The 18698-nt window shown below is 55.7% G+C and overlaps 2 protein-coding genes across 7 annotated transcripts in view; both read left to right on the forward strand.

Annotated features, from left to right (window-relative positions):
* The first annotated feature begins 4176 nt into the window (after positions 1 to 4176).
* Positions 4177 to 16605, forward strand: LOC100895196 (uncharacterized). Of its 3 annotated transcripts, XR_013529808.1 has the most exons (11): positions 4177 to 5161; positions 5831 to 8143; positions 8365 to 8639; positions 8972 to 9575; positions 10514 to 10581; positions 12074 to 12164; positions 13638 to 13729; positions 13849 to 13963; positions 14126 to 14216; positions 14324 to 14400; positions 15378 to 15753. XR_013529808.1 is itself a non-coding variant. In XM_078356843.1 (6 exons), the coding sequence occupies exons 1-6, from the start codon at positions 13194 to 13196 to the stop codon at positions 15743 to 15745; spliced, it is 1029 nt and encodes a 342-aa protein (XP_078212969.1). In that variant the 5' UTR covers positions 12443 to 13193; the 3' UTR covers positions 15746 to 16605. The 3 variants fall into 3 exon arrangements, 2 of the variants coding, with proteins under 2 accessions (XP_078212969.1, XP_078212968.1); XM_078356843.1 differs by lacking the exons at positions 4177 to 5161; positions 5831 to 8143; positions 8365 to 8639; ... (1 more) ...; positions 10514 to 10581; positions 12074 to 12164 and having other exon boundaries at positions 12443 to 13729; positions 15378 to 15452; positions 15611 to 16605; XM_078356842.1 differs by lacking the exons at positions 4177 to 5161; positions 5831 to 8143; positions 8365 to 8639; ... (1 more) ...; positions 10514 to 10581; positions 12074 to 12164 and having other exon boundaries at positions 12443 to 13729.
* Positions 16606 to 18219: 1614 nt separating this feature from the next.
* Positions 18220 to 18698, forward strand: part of LGR6 (leucine rich repeat containing G protein-coupled receptor 6) — a 125652-nt gene continuing 125173 nt past the window's right edge. For all 4 annotated transcript variants that reach the window (XM_078356838.1, XM_078356839.1, XM_078356840.1 and 1 more), the window contains exon 1: positions 18220 to 18683. In XM_078356838.1, the coding sequence (XP_078212964.1) occupies positions 18235 to 18683 (449 nt within the window). In that variant the 5' untranslated portion in view covers positions 18220 to 18234. The remainder of the gene's footprint in view (positions 18684 to 18698) is intronic.

Genomic DNA, 18698 nt, shown 5'->3' on the forward strand with positions numbered 1-18698 from the left:
CTGGCTCTGGGGATTTGGGGCAGAGATAAGGTGGGCATGGGGGGCAGGCCATCAGGTGGAGTCCCCGCTCTCCAGGGCACATCTAGGCCTTCCACCACTCCACAGGCCTAGATTAGCACTCTCTGCATTAGCAGGGAGAGGCCGCTCCCTTTCCACCAGGGCCAGCATGCGGCACAGCAAGTGAGGACAGGTGAGGACAGATTGCTCAGCCTGCCTGGAGAACAGATGTGCAGTGGGCATGCCTCCGGGAGATGCCCCTTGGCATCTCTGAGTGGGGCTGTCAGACATGGCAGCAGAGCCTTCTCTTGGACCCTGGCCCTGCCCTCCCACTCCAGTAGCCTACCCAGAGGCCCCTGTCCATTTCCCTGGGTCTCTGCCCACTTTCTTCCCGTAGGAAGAAGCATGCCCTTCCCTGGAAGGGAGTTCAGGCAGGAGAGTGGAGGTGGGTGTCTTCAGCAGGGGAGGGAGTTCTGGGGGTGAAGAGTCGGGGGTGTAGGGCGAATTTTCCACACCAGACCCTGCCTCTACCCTGGTGTTTTTTGTTTTTTTTTTTGCCTTTCCTTCTTCTGTAGGGCAGAAAGGCTGTTAGTGGGTTCTGAAAGCCCCTTCTTTTCCCCAGGCCCACCACTTATAGTGAACGTCACCAGCCAGGGGAGACCTACTAGCCTCTTTCTGAGCTGGGCAGCTCCGGAGCCAGGCGGGTTCACCCATGCCCTCTGCCTCATGCATCTGAGCCCCCTCGGCTCTCTCAAAGGGCAGCAGCTCGAGGTCCACACTCACGCATCCAGCTTTGAGTTCTAGGATCTGGTGCCAGGGAGTCACTACCAGCTGGAAGTGACTGGCCTGTGACCCTTTAGGCAGAATGTCACTGTCACCCTCACTACCCACAGTGGTCTGAGGCCTGCAGGCTGAAAGGGCAGGGGTGTTGCCTGCCTGAGGTTGGGCAGGAGGCGGCTGCCCTGGAGTGCTGGCAGGGAGGGCACCTTCTCTGTAGAGCGTGTCTAGTTCACTGACCCATTTAGGAGCACTACAAGAAGAAGGGTGATGCCCCGGTGCCCCTGACCTTGGCATCTCTCTCTCCCTCTGATGCAGCCCCCTCAGCTGTCCATGGACTGCAGCTCCACAGCCTCGGGAGCCCATCCAGCCTGGAGGCCTCATGGGGTGATGTCCCTGGGGAGCAGGATGGCCACCACCTTCTCCTCTCCCACCTACAATCCCAGACATTGGCACATAGTATCTCCCTGTCCCTGACACCCTGTCCTGCAATTTTGGCAATCTCTTGCCAGGTAGTGAGTATATTTTGGAAGTGACCACCTGGGCTGGCAACCTCCAAGCAAAAACCAGCCTCCACCAGTAAACAGGTAAGGTGGGCACTTGGGCAAGGCCTAGGGTGGCAGCCAATCTGGGAGTGATGGAGAGTCCAGAGCCTCATAGGCAGCGGTGTTCCAATGTGCCTGGGTTTCTGTGCTCCTGGTGCCAGTGTCTATGCCAGCATCCTGCTCCCAGGGCCTTTCTAGAGCCTGACTTTGTTCTCTCCATCCGTCCTCTAGCCCCTGTGTCTCCAGATCACCTGGTACTGCATACCCTGGGCACCAGTGCCTGGCAAGCCTCCTGGAATGGCTCTGAGAGGGCTGCTGGGCTCCACTTGGTGCTCACAGACCTCCTAGATGGCACCACCCTGACTGCAATAGTCAGATGAGGAGTCTCATGTCACACCTTCCTTCACCTGTCTCCGGGCACCCTTCCATGAGCTGATGCTCAGTGCTGCTGCTGGGCCCCATCGGACAGCGGGGCCCAATGCCACAGAGTGGACCTGTGAGTGCCTGGGAGTAAAGGAGACACAGCTGAGACTTCCCAGCTCTTGTTCGCGGGTCAAGTAGCCAGGATACAACTGGCAGGGGAGAGGGTGTTTTGGAGGCTCAGAGGGAGTGCTCCTCAGTTGGCTGGTGGTGGACACCTATTAAGGAGATGATGGTGGTGATAGTTATCAGTTGAACCCTTCTGTGTGCTGGACTCTGTGCTAAGCACTTTCTGTGTATTGTTTCCTTGAATCCTCAGAGCAGCCCTATGGAAATCATATTCTCCCCATCTTACGGTAGAGGGAGCTGAAGTTCGGAGAGAGGAAGAGCCGACCTGAACTTGGGTTGAAAGCCCATGTTGGCTTCCTCACAGCTTCACTGAGTTTTTACTTAGAGAAGCCCCGTTGTGCCGTGGTTAAGGGCAGACAAAGCAGCCTGCCTGCGTTCTGAGTCTTGTTTCTGCCACCCACTAGCTGTGTGTCTCTGGACACGTTGTTTACCTTCTCTCTGTGTTAGTTTCCACATGTAGTACTCAGAACCACGCTGGCAGGTGCACGTTTGATCACTTGATGTGTTTATTTCTGTTATTGTCCACAGTCAGATGGTAGCAGCCAGATCCCAGTGTTCATCCAGAATGTGGTGGCAAGTGGTGGCTGCTCACATTGGGACAAGGCATGGCCAGTGCATAGAGAAGCCGCACAGAACCAGTGGGCTTCCTCCCCTCTGCTATTTAGGTCTTCCTGCACACATTTCTTTTCTCCACAGATCCCTCTGCCCCCTTCCACCTGGTATTGACTCCCCTGCCTGCCAAGCTCTGGGCAAGCTGGAAGGTAGGGCCAGGTGCCTGGGATGGCTTCCTCTGAGGTTAAGTGGGCCAGTCGAGAAGAACATCACTCTGGGCCCTGAGGCCCTCAGGCCCTCAGTGCCACATTCCCAGGGCCTCTGGCCACACCTGTACCTATGAGTTCCTGGCTGCAGCCTATGGGAGGCCAGCCCAGGGCCGTGGTCTGGGGGACTGGCACCCTCTACTCTGCACTTCTGTGCTCCATATTCTTCTTTTTTTTTTTTTTAATTTGAGACAGAATCTCACTGTGTCACCCAGGCTGGAGTGCAGTGGCAGGATCTTGGCTCACTGTGACCTTCGACTCCTGGGTTCAAGTGATTCTGCTGCCTCAGCCTCCTGAGTAGCTAGACTTACAGGCACCTACCACCTTGCCTGGCTAATATTTTTTTTCAGTAGAGACAGGGTTTCACCATGTTGGCCAGGCTGGTCTGGAACTCCTGACCTCAAACAATCTGCTCACCTCGGCCTCTCAAAGTGCTGGGATTACAGGCGTGAGTCACTGTGGCTGGCCTGTGTGCCATATTCTTGACTCAGAAGGCCATGAGTATAAGATGAGGCCTTTCATGAATCTATTTGCAAGCAATTTCTACCTCCTTCCATCTGGTTGGTTATCTACCCACTGTCTATCCACTATCCATCTATCCATCCATCTATCCATCCATCCATTCCACAAATATTCAATGAATGACTCCCATTTTCTTGGTATGAAACCAGTTACTGAGGCCAAAAATGATGAATAGTCTAGGAAGACAAACAAGATGGCATATATATAGCATATGATTTTATATATCATATCTGTTAATGCACTAATTGGAATGTACATAATGCATTAGTTTGAACCATATGAAATTCCTATAGGTGGCTCACACCTGTAATCCCAGCACTTCGGGAGGCCGAGTTGGGCAGCTCACAAGGTCAGGAGTTTGAGACCAGCCTGGCCAACATGGTGAAACGCTGTCTCTACTAAAAATACAAAAATTAGCTGGGTGTAGTGGCAGGCACCTGTAGTCCCAGCTACTCAGGAGGCTGAGGCAGGAGAATTGCCTGAACCCAGGAGGCAGAGGTTGCGGCGAGTTGAGATTACGCCATTGCACTCCAGCCTGGGTGACAAGAGCGAAACTCCATCTCAAAAAAAAAGAAGGGAAGGGAAGGGAAGTAAGGAAGGGGGGAGGGGGAGGGGAGGGGGGAAGGGGGAAGGGAGGGGGAAGGGGGAGGGGAGGAGAGAGTTGGGGAGGGGAGAGGAGGGGAGGGGGAAGGGGGAGGGGAGGGGAGAGTTGGGGAGGGGAGAGGAGGGGAGGGGGAAGGGGGAGGGAAGGGGAGGGGAGGGGAGGGGGATTGGGGAGGGAAGAGGAGGGAAGGGAAGGGAAGGGAAGGGGAGGGGAGGGGGAAGGGGAGGAGAGGGAAGAAGGGAAGGGAAGGGAAGGGAAGGGAAGAAGGGAAGGGAAGGGAAGGGAAGGGGAAGGGGAAGGGGAAGGGGAAGGGAGGAGGGAGGAGGGGGGGAGGGAGGGAGGGAGGAAGGAAGGAAGGAAGGAATTCCTATAAGTTAAAACAGCTGAATCTCGGGAATTTTATGTGGCTCAGTCTAATCTTTTAGGACTCACACCTGTTATGATTAACCACTCGTGGCCCATCGCTACCCACCTCCCTGCTGTTAGTCATGGGAGAGCATGAGGAATGTCATGGCCAGGGCTGCTACAAGTGAGCAAACCCCTTCTAAAAAGGTTCTGCCCACCTTCTAGAAGGCAGACCCTTCTTGGACACCTGCTTAAAAAGTCAGAGGAGGTTTCCTGGAGAAGAGTGAGCTGAGTGAGCAGGCTGGTGGGGAGCAGGGTGTGGTCCATGCCCAGGGGCCTCTGCTGGGGCTGGAGAGGACAGCTGAGGGCCTTAGCAGGAGGCTAAGCGTGCACCAAGGCCCACAGGCCCAAGACAGAGAACTTGTGGGAACTGAATGTCAGCAGGTGAGCTGGAGACCAGCTCAGAGCAGACCTAAGAGGTATGAGAGGGTGGGCGCCATGCTCTCAGGGGCGGACAGTCAGGGAGGAAGCAGCAGGTGTCTGGGCAGGCATCTGTTTTAGAAGGTTCCTGGGAGGGAAAGGAGGGCAGCCTTTGAGCCCTGTGGAAGCTGGGGTTTTTGGCTGGGAGTACTGGCAGCTTGCTTGGGGACTGAAGAGACGGGTGTAGCTCACCGGGAGGAGGGGCAGGGGATTCAGGTGACCTCACATCTGTTTCTTCCTAATCCTTCCTCCAGTCCCTGCTCCTCCTGCCAACTTGAGCTGAGCCTTGCCAGTCAGCCTCCTGCCCTGAGGGCTTCCTGGAGTCCCCCACCAAGCTGGAGGGGTGGCTTCCAGACGCAGCTTTATAGCCTGAGGCCTCTGGCTCTGGAAAGGGAGGAGACTGGCTGCAGAGGTCTGGAGCTTCTCCTGGGCCCAGCTGTCCCCGGGCTCCAAGCTCCTGGTGCAGCTGGCCACACTGCAGGGGCTGGATCAGAACAGCAGCACCAGCGCCATGGGCTGGACACGTGAGTCCTGGCCGCCCTCCCCTAGCGTGCTCCTTGGATTCCCAGGGGGCTGCATGGCCCCTTGGCCTCTTTGTGGTCTGCGGGCAGGCAGCAGGGCTGATGGTGGGGCATGTACCAGCTTAGGGTTGTACTCTAGGTCCCTAGTCACCAGGTAACCCCACTCTTCTCACTGGGACCACCCCCCCAGGGCCCTGGCCCTTTAGGCCTTCTAGAAGATGGGCAGACCCTTTTTAGAAGGGGTTTGCTCACTTGTACAGAGGCCCTGAGTGTGGCATTCCTAATGCTCTCTCATGGCTGACAGTCAGGAGGTGAGTGGTAATTTGAGCCTCTAGTGGTTAATCATAACAACAGCAAGGCTGGGCACTTTGGGAGGCCGAGGTGGGTGGATCGCTTGAGGTCAGGAGTTCGAGACCAGCCTGGCCAACATGGTGAAACCTCATCTCCACTGAAAATACAAAAATTAGCTTGAGGTAGAGGTTGCAGAGCCGAGATTGCACAACTGCACTCCAGCCTGGGTGACAGAGTGAGACTCCCTCTCAAAAAAAAATTCCTAACAGCAATAGCTAGCATTTACTGGGGACTCGGCCAGGTCTTCTGCCTGTGTGCTCTCACTAAGTCTCATAATGCCAAGCCTAGGAAGTAGTTACTGTGGTTTTCTTCATTTCACAGATGAGAAAACTGAGGCAGAGAGAAATAACTGGCGCTAGGTTCCTCAGCACAGTAGGGAGTCGGGATTCAGGCAGGCAGTGTGACCGCGTCCACGCTCCTTGCTTCTACTCAAGTGTGGGACTCGCAGCGAGGTTTTCTCCTCCCCGGAAGCCCTGGGGTCTCATAGAGTTGCGTTGGGAAGCCCCTCTCACATGGCCTGAGTCCTCCTGCTCCTTCTGCCTGCAGAGCTCTTGGTGGAGCTAAGGGATAGCTGGGTCTCCCCACCCCTCAGCACATCCCTCTCCAATGTGGCGGCTCCTCTCACCACTCCCAGCCTCCTCCTGTTCCTGTCACTGTTGTCTGGATCCTGCCTGGAGTCCAGGCTGGGAGGGAGCTGGAAAGAGGTCACTCTGGGAGTCAGGAGACTGGGGTTCTAGCTGGGGCTGAGCCCCTAGAGCAGACCTTGGCCCTCTTTGAGCTTCAGTGTCCCCATTTGTAAAAAAGAGTGTTGACTTCTGGGCCAGGTTCATGTGGCTTCTGGGTTTAAGCGGGTTCAAGCTCTGAGGGTGGAGGGGTGCTGCCTGGGCCCCCAGACCCTTCCTTTACTACTCAGTCAACATGTTCTTTCATTTCTTTTTTTATTTTTGAGACAGAGTCTCCCTCTTTCTCCCAAGCTGGAAGGCAGTGGCATGATCTCAACTCTGCAACCTCTGCCTCCCAGGTTCAAGTGATTTGCCATCCTCAGCCTCCCAAGTAGCTGGGATTATCGGCACCTGCCACTACATCTGGCTAGTTTTTGTATTTTTAGTAGAGTCGGGGTTTTGCCGTGTTGGCCAGGCTGGTCTTGAACTCCTGACCTTAGGTGATCCGCCCAACTTGACCTCCCAAAGTGCTGGGATTACAGGCATGAGACACTGTGTCCAGCAGTGGTTCACATTTGCCCGGCTATAAGGGTCTTTAAAAGTTTCTTGCCCAGGCCTGGTGACTCACTAAAAATACAAAAATTTGCAGGGTGTGGTGGCATGCACCTGTAATCCCAGCCACTTGGGAGGCTGAGGCAGGAGAATCACTTGAACCTGGGAGCTGGAGGTTGCAGTGAGCTGAGATTGCACCACTGCACTCCAGCCTGGGCAACAGAGTGAGACTCCATCTTATAAAACAAAAAACTCCTTAGTGCAGGGGCTGGGAGAAGGGACACCATTTAACGCTCATGCTGCCCACCCTAGCTCTGCCTGTGAGAAGGGTAGGGGCATGGCGATAATAAGTGATTAGTTCATCTGTTCAACTTAGGCTTAGCCTGGACTCTGCCGCCTGGGGTCAATGGTGGGCCCTGCTTTCCAGTGGGATCCTGGGCTCACTGGACACACTGAAGCAGTGTCTCTAGCTCCTGGGTGTTTCTTGATAAGGCCAAGGATGAAGGGAGAAATCGGGGGTCTTTTGGGGAGGGGAGAGCCAGAGATTGAGTGTAGATCTTTCTCCTGCTTCTCCACATCCTCCATACCTTGGCTCTCCTGGCAGGCCCACTCGCCCCTCCTCTGGTAAATGTGACGAGTGAAGGTCCCACCCAGCTCCGGGCATCCTGGGTTCATGACCCTGGGGGCCGAGACCCTGTAGCAGGCAGCACCCTGGCAGACACCAGCACCGTGGGAGCCAAGGTGGCCAGCACAAGCTTTTTGAGTCTGACTCCAAGCACAAAATACAAGACAGGTTGTCATGAAGGCTGGGACCCTCCACACTGCAGCAGCCAACACCTCTGGATGGACCCGTGAGTGAGGCATGAGGAAGGCAGCAATGTGGGAGAGGTGGGCAAGGCTGCCTCTGAGAGCCCCGGGTCATCCCTCAGTGGTGCTCCCTTTAGCCCATTTTCCATCTCCACACCCGAGGGCCCTGGCACCATGCATGGGGCTCTGAGGACTGGGGCCAGTGGCCTGGCTGACTGCTCTCCCTCCCTCTCTCCCTCCCTCTGTATGCCCAGTGAGTTGTTGGTGCCCGTGCATGCGAGCGAGGCTGTGGTCAGTCAACCTTGCCTGGACCAGAGGCCCCGTGGGGCAGGGGGCATGCTGCACCCAACTCTCAGAGGCAAGGCACCTCTCCTGGGAGCACCCCCTGATGTCAGGCCAAGCCCACCTCATCCTGAGGGGCCTCACACCTGAGCCCAAGCTCTCCCTGTCAGTGCTGTGCCAGGTGGGGTCGCTACAGGCGTCCACTCACCGCATGGTGCTGCCTGTTGGTATGCAGATGTCAGCGTGGGGAAGGACGACGGTACCCTGAGATGCAGGCCCGATCCGGGTGGCAGCGCTGCCCGCTCAACTCCGAGCCACCTGCTCTCTCCAGGTGGATGCTGCACCCACCCTGCTCTGGGTTATGCCCCTTATGCTTCTCCAGTTGGGCAGTCATGTCCAAATGAGATGTTTTTCTCCCTGGCTGATGTCCCTTTCTGTGGAAATAAATGCCCAGTCCTCTGTGCCTGTGGATTTTGAGAGCTCCTACCCAGAAGCCCTGCTCATAAGAGTGTGCTGACACCCACCCAATGCAGAGCCTTTTGATTCCAACAGAGCCTGGCCCTGTAGAGGATGTGCAGTGCCAGCCTGAGGCCACCTGCCTGGCCCTGAACTGGACGGTGCCCGCCAGGGATGTGGGCACCTGTCTGGTGGTGGCAGAGCAGCTGGCAGGAGGAGGGAATGCTCACCTCATGTTCCAGGCCAACACCTCCAGGAATGCAGTCCTGTTGCCCGACCTGGTGCCTGGCACTTCCTATGGCCCCAGCCTCTCCATGCCAAGCAGGAACGGAGTCGGGCGGTCACCGTGGTGTTCTCCACTTCTGCCGAGGGTAGGCAGCTTCTGTTGCCTCTGGGACTGCCTCCGTTCCCTGTCTTCCTGGGGATGTCTCTCCTCTGGTCCTGGCTGCCTGGGGTTTTCCCAGTTCCCCAGGGCCCAGCCCTTTCCTCTGGCCTTGATCTTGCTAGTTTGATACCATACTTTTGAGCCTCATGTCCTGGTACCCTAGCCCAGGAGCCTTCTAGTCCTTATTTAATTATATACATTAGCCATTTGTTGCCAGACACTGAGAGTCACTGGGGCTGTGATGGCATGGTCCCTGCCCTTGAAGATGGGTTGCTAGGCACCCAGCCAGGTCTTCACTGTCCTCCTCTCCATCCCCAGCCTGGCATCTTCCAGCATTCACCCTGGCCCCCGAGCTGGAGCCTGGGACAGAAATGGGAGAATGATCCCATGAGGCATGTTTGGCAAGGGTGACGGGCAGATCATTGCCACCACCACCATGTCACGTGAGTCCTGGGCCCAGGAGGGGATGGGGAGACCCTAGCTGTGGCATGGAGTAGGTGGCGGGGTAAGATGGGGACTGAGACCAGTAAGATGAAATATGTGAGGCTGGTATGAGTCTCGGAGCAGGAAGGAGAACCAGAATGTTCTGGAGGAGAGTGCTAATGTGAATGGTGGGCACATGCTAGAGAGATAGGGTAACCCATCTGTGGCAGGAAGAGAGGCCTCGCCCCACTGCCCACCCTGCTCCGCCCATGTCCCACTTCTCTCCCATGACTGAGTCTTCCCAGGAAGCCATCAACCACATGTGTCATGACCACTACTACGGAGGACATGACTCCTACCTGGCCATTCTGCTCCCCAACCCCTTCTACCTGGGGCCCTGGGCTGTGCCGAGATCCTGGACGGTGCCTGTGCGTACAGAGGACTGTGGCCACACCAAAGAGACATGCAATGGGCAGCTCAAGCTAGGTTCCAAGTACAGGTGAGGGCTCAGGCTGAAGGGAGTGGGGACGAGCCATTATAAGCTTCATTTTGGTTTGTAAACAAACAAGAGATCTGGATTGACTTATAAGCAGAATGCAGGTGATGGTCCATAAGGCCAACAGTGTTTTGACTGAGCTTCCCGGCAGATAAGGCAAAAATGGGAACACTCATTTGTTAGGCAGTGTTTTTTCCCCCCAAAAGGAAGGTGGAGTGTATTCTGTTTCAGCTTGCCAGGGCAGTTCCCAAGATATCCACACCTATTTTTGTTTTTTTTGAGATAGTCTTACTCTGTCACCTAGGCTGAAATGTGGTGGCCAGTCTCGGCTCACTGAAACCTCTGCCTCTCAGGTTCAAGCAATTCTTCAGCCTTAGCCTTCCAACTAGCTGGGACCACAGGCACAGTCATCACGCCTGGCTAATGTTTGTATTTTTAGTAGAGACAGGGTTTTACCATGTTGGGCAGGTTGGTCTCCAACTCCTGACCTCAGGTAATCTGCCTGCCTTGGCCTCCCAGAGTGCTGGGATTGCAGGCGTGAGCCACTGTGCCAGGCCCAGGTACCTATTTCTAGAGCTTCCTCTTACTCTCAGGCAAGGAAATCAGAGTTTGCTGTACGGTGGCAGATAGCATGATACGTGACCTCTGCCAAGCTTGTCCAGCCTGCCTTATTTTGTTACTGTTCTGTTCTATTTTGTTTTAGACTTTTAGCAGCCTGAGGCCATGGTTTTTAGTTTCTGTCTCTAGTGATAAGCAGACAAGAGGGATGAGGAAGGGGCTTTACTGGCCCAACCAGAAATGGAAACCAAGAACCCATTGGACTCCCCTGTGGAGGAGCGCTCACTGTCTGAGTGTCTACTGCTCGTGATCCAGATTGCTGGGAGGGGCTTCGCCTTATTTGCCTGCCTTTCCCCAACAGCGGATCCTGTTTCTCTGCCCAGGTTCATCGTTACAGCCCTTACCAGCTGCAGCCCTCCTGAGACCATCATCTCCTTCTCAGCCTTCTCAGGTAGGGCAGGCACTGGGCCCTGGAGATGGGGAGGAGACCCCTCTTTTGAGCCTCATCCCCAACGAGTAGCAGGAGGGACTGAGCTTAGACTGCTGGGAGAACATGTCCCGCTTAGCAGAGTGGGGAGGCCCAGAGCCAGTGCTCACGGCACCAGACTTGGCCTGGGCGAGCTGCGAATGCAGGCAGGAGAGTCTGTGGCATCACTGCCGCCTGCTGCTGTCCACACTCCTGCTGACTTCCCGCTCTGCCCCTCTGTACATGGATGCTCCCAGGCCATCGGGGCTCTAGAACAGCCCTGTCCAATGGAAATGTAAGGCAAGCCACATTAGTAATTTAAAATGTCTTTTTTTTTTTGGAGACAGAGTCTTGCTCTATTGCCCAGGCTGGAGTGCAGTGGTGTGATATCAGATCACTGCAACTTCTGCCTCCCAGGTTCAAGCAATTCTCCTGCCTCAGCCTCCCAAGTAGCTTGGACTACAGGTGCATACCACCACATCTGGCTAATATTTTGTATTTTAGTAGAGATAGGGTTTCACCGTGTTGCCCAGGCTGGTCTTGAACGCCTGAGCTCAGGCACCCGCCTTGGCCTCCCAAAGTGCTAGGATTATAGGCGTTAGCCACTGTGTCCCGCTAAATGTCTTTTTAAAACTACATTAAAAAGGTAAAAAGAAACAGATGAAATTAATTTTAGTGGCATTTTATTTAAACCCAAATATCTAAAATATCAACATGTGACCCATTAAAAACACTTTTTTTTTTTTGGAAACAGAGTCTTTCTCTGTTGCCCAAGCTGGAGTGCAGTGGCATGATCTCAGCTCACTGCAACCTCCACTTCCTAGGTTCAAGTGATTCTCCTGCCTCAGCCTCCTGAGTAGCTGGGATTACAGGTGCGCCACCATGCATAGCTGATTTTTGTAGTTTTAGTAGAGATGGGGTTTCACTATGTTGGCCAGCCTGGTCTTGAACTCCTGACCTCTAGTGATACACCTGCCTTGGCCTCCCAAAGTGTTGGGATTACAGGCGTGAGCCACTGCAGACAGCCAAAAACACTTCTAATGAGATATTTTACATTCTTTTCTTTCTTACTAAGTCTTTGATATCTGGTGTGTATTTTACACTTACAGCAAATTGTAAGTTGGAATTTCCATATTTCTAATGTTCGGTAGCTACGATATAGAACAATGCAGTTCTAGAAAGTCCAGGAAACCACGACTCTACCCTCTTTCTTTTCTTTTGATGGTGTCAGAGAAGGGAGTGGGGTCTTCGGGGCATGCCCGGGAACTGGGGGCAGGGAGGGGTTGCTGGGTGTTCCCAGTTTCCATCCAGATGTTCCCCCATGCTGCCATCTCTGGCCTCACTTTGGTATCTGGGACTTCCAGGGTACAGGGTTTTGTCACTGTACCCTTCACCCAGAGGGTCCCAGGTCCAGGAGAGCTTCGCATGGGTCTGTGGGACAAGGCTGCTATGTTCCACTCCTTCCTTCCCTCCACAGAGCCCCGGGCCAGTGTCTCTGTGGGTACAGAGGACTGTGGCCACACCAAAGAGACATGCAATGGGCAGCTCAAGCTAGGTTCCAAGCACAGGTGAGGGCTCAGGCTGAAGGGAGTGGGGACGAGCCCTCAGAAGCCTCATTTTGGTTTGCAAACAAACCACGGCAGTGCCCCTGCCGGCAGTGGCAGGCCCCATGGCGGGCTGTGTCCTCAGTGTCTGGGCTGTGCTGGGTCTGTTGTGCTGGAGGTGGTGAAGGTGCAGAGCTGAGTGGGAGAGAAGGCTAAGGGCTGGGAAGAACTTTGTGATCAGGGCAGGCCAGCTCCCTGCCCCTGGGGCTGCCTCCCACGTGCCCCCTCACCTTTTGCAGGTAAGGAAGGATCCATTTTTCCAAGAGCTGACTGCTTACAACCTGCCGTGAGTGCATTTTCCTGCTCTTCCCTGCCTTGTGGGGCCATGGTGGCATTGCCGAAGCTCCCCTGCCACCCACTCTGCTGTGTCTATGTTCCAGTCAGGAGGTTGCAAGGCTCTGCCAGACCCCCATTCTTCTTCCTCAGCCACCACCACACCTCCCCAAATGCCTTTCAATGCCTGGACCTCTCGCCCCCACTCCTCTCTGCCCATGTGGCCTCTTCCTCCTCCAAATGCACTCATACATAAGCCAGGACTTTCCAGAGAGACAGAACCATCAGGGCATGTATATGGAGAGAAGAGAGAAGGAAGAGAGAGGACAGAAAGGTGAGGGAGAGGAGAGGAGAGGGAGAGCGGGGGAAGAGAGAGATGTTGAGGAATTGGCTTATATAATTGTGGAGGCTTGGTGAGTCCAGAAATCTGGGTAGACCAGCAGGCCACAGGCTCAGGGAAGCATCTGGAGGCAGCCTGCTGCCAGGATTCCTTGTTGCTCAGAGTCAGTCTGTTCTATGAAAGCCTTCGACTGATTAAACGAGGCCCAGCCACATTAGAGTTTACCCAGTCAACCAGTTCAAATGTTAATCTCATACAAAAAACACCTCCACAGAAACTTCCAGAATAATGTTTGACCCAACCAAGTTGACACACAATTAACCATCACATGTCTCCAGTTCTCACCTTCTTTCCTCACTTCAGCCTCCCATGGAGCTGACATGAACTGGGCACTGGCTGTGCTCAGAAGCCCTCTTCAGGACCTGGGGAGGGAGTTAGGGGACTCAGGCATGTGTGTGCACGTCCGCATACTACATGTCCCCGGCCCCCTCTCTGTTCTCCCATGCTGGTGGTTTGCAACGCGTCCACATGCTACATGTCCCCCGCCCCCTCTCTGTTCTCCCATGCTGGTGGTTTGCAACGCGTCCACATGCTACATGTCCCCTGTCCCCTCTCTGTTCTCCCACGCTGGTGGTTTGCAACGCGTCCGCATGCTACATGTCCCCCACCCCCTCTCTGTTCTCCCACGCTGGTGGTTTGCAATGCGTCCACATGCTATATGTCCCCTGTTCCCTCTCTGTTCTCCCACGCTGGTGGTTTGCAACGCGTCCACATGCTACATGTCCCCTGTCCCCTCTCTGTTCTCCCACGCTGGTGGTTTGCAGCAAAGGCTGGGCATTGGAGGAGCTCGTAGGACGTGCACACTGCCCCACACCCAGGGTGGAGCTCAGGATCTGCGTTTCCAACAGGCCCCCAGGTGATCAGGTTGTGCTGCCAGGACGGAGGTCCCCTGCTCTGTACCCATCACCCAGGGGAGGGCAGGGCAGGACTCTGCAAACCTAAGGCTGGGGGGCTACCCTCTCCCTCTCTCATCAGACAGACCCCCCCTCTCATCAGGAAGACCCACCAGCCCATCCCTATCCACAGCTTCAGGCAGAGCTATAAGGCCAAGAGCACTCACGCACACCAGGCTTTCTTTTTGGAATTCAAGGTAAGGCCTCTACCACATTTGGGCTCAGAGGAGGGAAGCCTGGGACCTGTCTGAAGGTCTAGAGGGAACTCCCAGTTGCACACTTGCCCCCACTGCCCCTCTCCTGGCACCGGGTAAGATGTGTCTACTTCAGCAACCAGTATCTACCCTTGAACCCTGCAGGAGCTAAAGGAGGTGGGCAAGGAGCAGCCCAGATTGGAGACTGAGCACCCTCCCAACACCACCAAGAACCATTACCTGCATGTGCTACCCTGTGAGTGTTGGGGGCAGCAGAGGAGGCGTGGCAGAGGGCTAGGGCTTGGCATGGGGGCAGGGGCTTCATGTGCCCAGCCCTGAATGCACAGCTTTCACTCTCTGCAGATGACCCCTCCAGGGACAGGCTGACCCAGCTGGAGGGAGAGCCCCATTCTGACTACATCAAAACCAACTTCATCCCAGTAAGGGCCACTGGCGAGGCTGTCTGTGGGATCTGGGATCTGCTTGGGAGATGGGCTGGTTTGCAGGCCACACTGGCCTTCGTTAGCTGTAGCAGCCTTCTAGGAGATCACCAGCTTGGGCTGCATTAGCTCAATCCAGCAGGTGTCTAGCAAGGATCTGCTGTGCGCTGGGTTCTGTGCTCAGCCTGCAGGAGGCAGAGCTGAGTTAGTCACATTCCCCACCTTCAAAGGAGCATGTGGGCATGTGTGTGACACTCACCACACTTTGTGACCAGGGCTGTAATACAGGAACAAAGCACTGTGTTCAGGGCACATGGAGGAAGGAGAAATTTGGCCCACCTGAGGAATCAAGAAGGGCTTCCCAGAGGAGGGGGCATTTGATTTATCAATGCAGGACTTGTAACATTTTGATAAGTGTGAAAGAGGGAAGGACATTCTTCTGGCTGGAAGGAGCAGCCAGAGAACAACCAGGCAGTAATGCACAGACAGTGTGTATGTGTCGGGGGGAGGGCTCTAGGGGTGAGTGGGGAGGTGCTGGGCAGTGGGAGATGTAACGGAAAGGTAGCCTGGGGTTGAATGAAGGAGGGCTTGTTAGGCTGAGGGCTTTGGACTCTATTTGGTGGACAATGGGGAGCCATAGGAGATTTTTGAGCAAGGAATAAACACAGAGTTTGGTTTTAGGAAGGTAACTCTGGGTAGGTGAAAATGATGGTCTAGATGGACTATTTATCACATGTCAGAAGCTTGTTTTCATTGGGGCTTTTCTTGTCCCTTTGGGGTGGTGTCTCTGAAGTCAGTCCTCCTGGTCTGCATTCTGGGTGCACACATGTTAGCGTGTTTGCACGCATGTAGGTGTGGGTACAGCACCCTTACTCCTGGAGGTCAGATGTTGGAAATCTGCTGTGTGCTTGGCACCAAGCATTTTTAACATGTTCCTGACCTCTGCGCCCTCATCCCGGGGCTACACCTACCCACAGGAATTCATTGTACTCAAGAAAACGCTGGAGGACTTCTGGCAGCTGATGTGGGAGCAACAGGGGAGAAAGTCAACAGTGAGTATGGTGGGAATTTACTGCCTCCCTACCAGGGCCCAGGCTGGCTGGCTGACCAAGCATTCAGTGTCCCTTCTCAGTTCCTGCGCCCAGGTTGGGTTTTCTCACATCCCCAGACACCCCTGCCACACCTCTTTAGGTACCCCATCCAACTCTAGGTCAATTGCAGCAAGGGTGCCACCCAGCTGGGCACCTTCTTGGCCACGGAGCAGCTGCTGCAGCAGGCAGGGTCTGAGTGCACCGTGGATGTCTTAAGGAGGCCCTGCAGCAGTTTCAGACCTGTGGCCTCATGACGCCAACACTGGTGAGAGGCGACCGGAGGCGACCAGAGGCCACGTGTGGTGCTGGGGGAGTGGTGGGGGCCTCAGCTGTGGAAAGGGGCAGAGAGATCAGCGAGCTTCTGCCCAGGCCTCTAGGCCACACCACCCAGGCAGCCAACAGGTGGCGCTGTGAACCGCTGTGCAATCTCCCAGATGGAGTCCTAGGACTGGGACATACAAGGGACACTTTTTCTGTTAGATTGGGGCAGGCGGGGTGAGCCTCCCGCCCCTGTGTCCATCTCCAGGAGCAGTATCTACCTCTACAACTGTCTGAACGGCGCACTGGCAGACAGGCTGCCCTGAGTCGTCACTGGTCACTGTGCAGTGTCAGAGCAGGTCTGTGCCCTGCTGGATGGGGACAGCCAGCCCTGACACTTCCGCATGGCCGGGGCTCCCTGGAAGGGCGGCCTCCACTGGGCCCTGTGCTGCAAAGGGGCAGAGTCTCAGAATAAAGACATGTGGCCAAGCACGAGGCTCGGTGTGTCCTGTCTGTCCATCCTCGGACCTGGGTCCAGCATGTGGGTCTTGTGGTGAAACATGGAGCCGGGATGGAAGCTAGGGCTGGAGTCTGGCTGAACCAGGTGTCTTGTGGCCCCTGCGCTGTTGGTTTTTCCCCTGGAGCAACCCTCTCCCCACTAATCCTACAGTTTCTCAGTTTCCTCAGACTTCGGCCTCTCCACGTCTAGTTTCCTGTGGTGCTGAGCCTTGGATGCAGAATCACAGCTCCAAATTGTTCATCCTCTGCCTGCCACCCTGTATGCAGCAGGATTTATGCTGCTTCCCACATCCCTTCTCCTGCCATTCCCGTTCTTCTCTACCTGCCAGAGCCCCCAGGGCCACCCTCAGCTCCCACCAGGGTGGAGGTGCCAGAGCCACCCTGTGACTTGGAAGGCAGGCACTGGAGGCACCCCTCAGGTGGAGTTGCCAAGTTCTCCCTGCTTCTTCACTCCCTCCTCCTTCCTCCCCTCCACATAGGAGGGAGGTGGAGGAGAAAGCAGGGAGGGCATATGGAGAAAAAACCAGGAGGAGAAGCAGAGACCAGAAAAGAGGGTGGGGAGGCAGCTGTCTGTCCTGCATGCTCTAGGACTGCACTGCACACATGTGCATAATAGCTGGTGGCTGCCTGGGCTCTGGCCTGCCTCCCTGGCTAGACTGCGAGTTTCCAGGTGCAGTGCCTGATGCTGGACACCAACTGCCCCTGGTGGGAGGCCCTGGGAGGATGCAGAGGAAGCCTGGACAGACCAGAACAAGAGTTCCTGAAATGAAGTTGGATCTCCCCAAACGGGGAAGTACGGAGAGCTCCTGGGCCGACCTGAGTTCCTACTAATGTGCAAGGGCCAGAAGTCAGGGGAGGGGCCTTCTCAGGCCTGGTGGAGGAAGGGTACAAAAATTATGCTGGCTGCTTAATTGAGAGCTTTCCCAGAATGGGACTAAGCACTGGTGCCCTCCCAGGAGGACTGAATGTCGGTGTCCTCTATACGCTGCGTGTATCAGGAGCTGAGAGCTTGGCCCCCTCATGACCCTCACAAAGGCAGGCTCCAGGCTCTGCTCTGAGCTGCCTGAGCCTGTCTCAAGCAGCTGCTGCTGAGGTTGCAACAGGGCTCAACCATGGCTTTTCCACCCTAGGAAAACCTCACGTTGGAGCAGCAGGAGCTGCAGATGAGATGGAGCTGAGGCTATGGCTGAATGAAGGAAGGACAGGCTGGCCTGTGGTAGCTTTTGCTATAGGGCAGAGGTGGCTCTATCTGTGGGTCTTTGTGGTCATACAGGCCTATCCTCTGGCCTTTCTAGGAGGCTCATCTTCTACTTTCAGTGCCATGGCCCCAACTGGAGGCCTAGGGTCAGGGTCTGCTCATTTCTGGTCCAGCTGTGCAGCCTCTCCAGCCCTGGGAAGTTATCAGAGAGTGAAGTGGCATTGATGAGAGGGTCCTGGCATGTGGAAGTACAGGGCGGAAGAAATCCTGGATGCCTCTGAGGTCCAGGGTTTCTGGTATACCCTCTGGCTGGACCATGGGGAGACAGGGCAAAAATGGAAGGAAGGGGGCCCACAGACCAGTCTAGCTCGGGACTCGGGCTTGACTCAGCATGGGAGAGACCAGGGAGAGCAAGAGGCTGCCCGAAGGAAGCACAGCCAGCTCACTGGGGTCTAAGGAGAGAACAGCGATTGACCTCAGTTTTGTTTTGTTTTGTTTGTTTTTTGAGACAGAGTTTCATTCTTGTTGCCCAGACCTGGAGTGCAATGGCGTGATCTCGGCTCACTGCAACCTCTGCCTCGCGGGTTCAAGAGATTCTCCTGCCTCAGCCTCAGGAGTAGCTGGTATTACAGGCATGTGCCACCATGACCGGCTAATTTTTTGTAGAGACAGGGTTTCTTCATGTTGGTCAGTCTCGAACTCCCGACCTCAGGTGCTGGGATTACAGGCCTGAGCCACCGAGCCCGGCTGACCTCCGTTTTAACCACCATGCCCCTTGCTCACCAGGGCTCTGGGGCCGCCAGGTCAGCGCCTTGGTGGGATTCCGGCCTCGGGGTGGCTGAGCTGCAGCGGCAGCACCCGGCCTCCAGGGGGCGCCTATCCGCTTACTTTGAAGCGGGCTCTGACAACCAGCTGGGCTGCCCGCGGTTCCTCAGCCTCCTGAGGTCCTGGGAGAGAGGGCCAAGGTGGTCCCCGGGCCGGAAGCCTGACGGAGGCTGCAGGAGTGCATTTCCACCCAGGGTGCACTCAGCGGGTGGAAGTCCACACCCGTTTCTCCGGAGTCAGGGCGTGGAATCTCCGGCTCTCAGGGAGGAGACGGCTCCGGGTCGCCAGCGGCCGGGTCATCCCAGCGGGCAGTGGCCCCTCTGCAGCCTGGCGCCTCCCAGCGCAGCCCCTCACTCCGCTCTCCGGTCCAAGAGGCAGGCCCAGGCGGGCGGGTGAGTGCCAGCTCT

This window comes from Callithrix jacchus, chromosome 19 (assembly GCF_049354715.1).
Source record: "Callithrix jacchus isolate 240 chromosome 19, calJac240_pri, whole genome shotgun sequence".
Classification (NCBI taxonomy): Eukaryota; Metazoa; Chordata; class Mammalia; order Primates; family Cebidae; genus Callithrix; species Callithrix jacchus.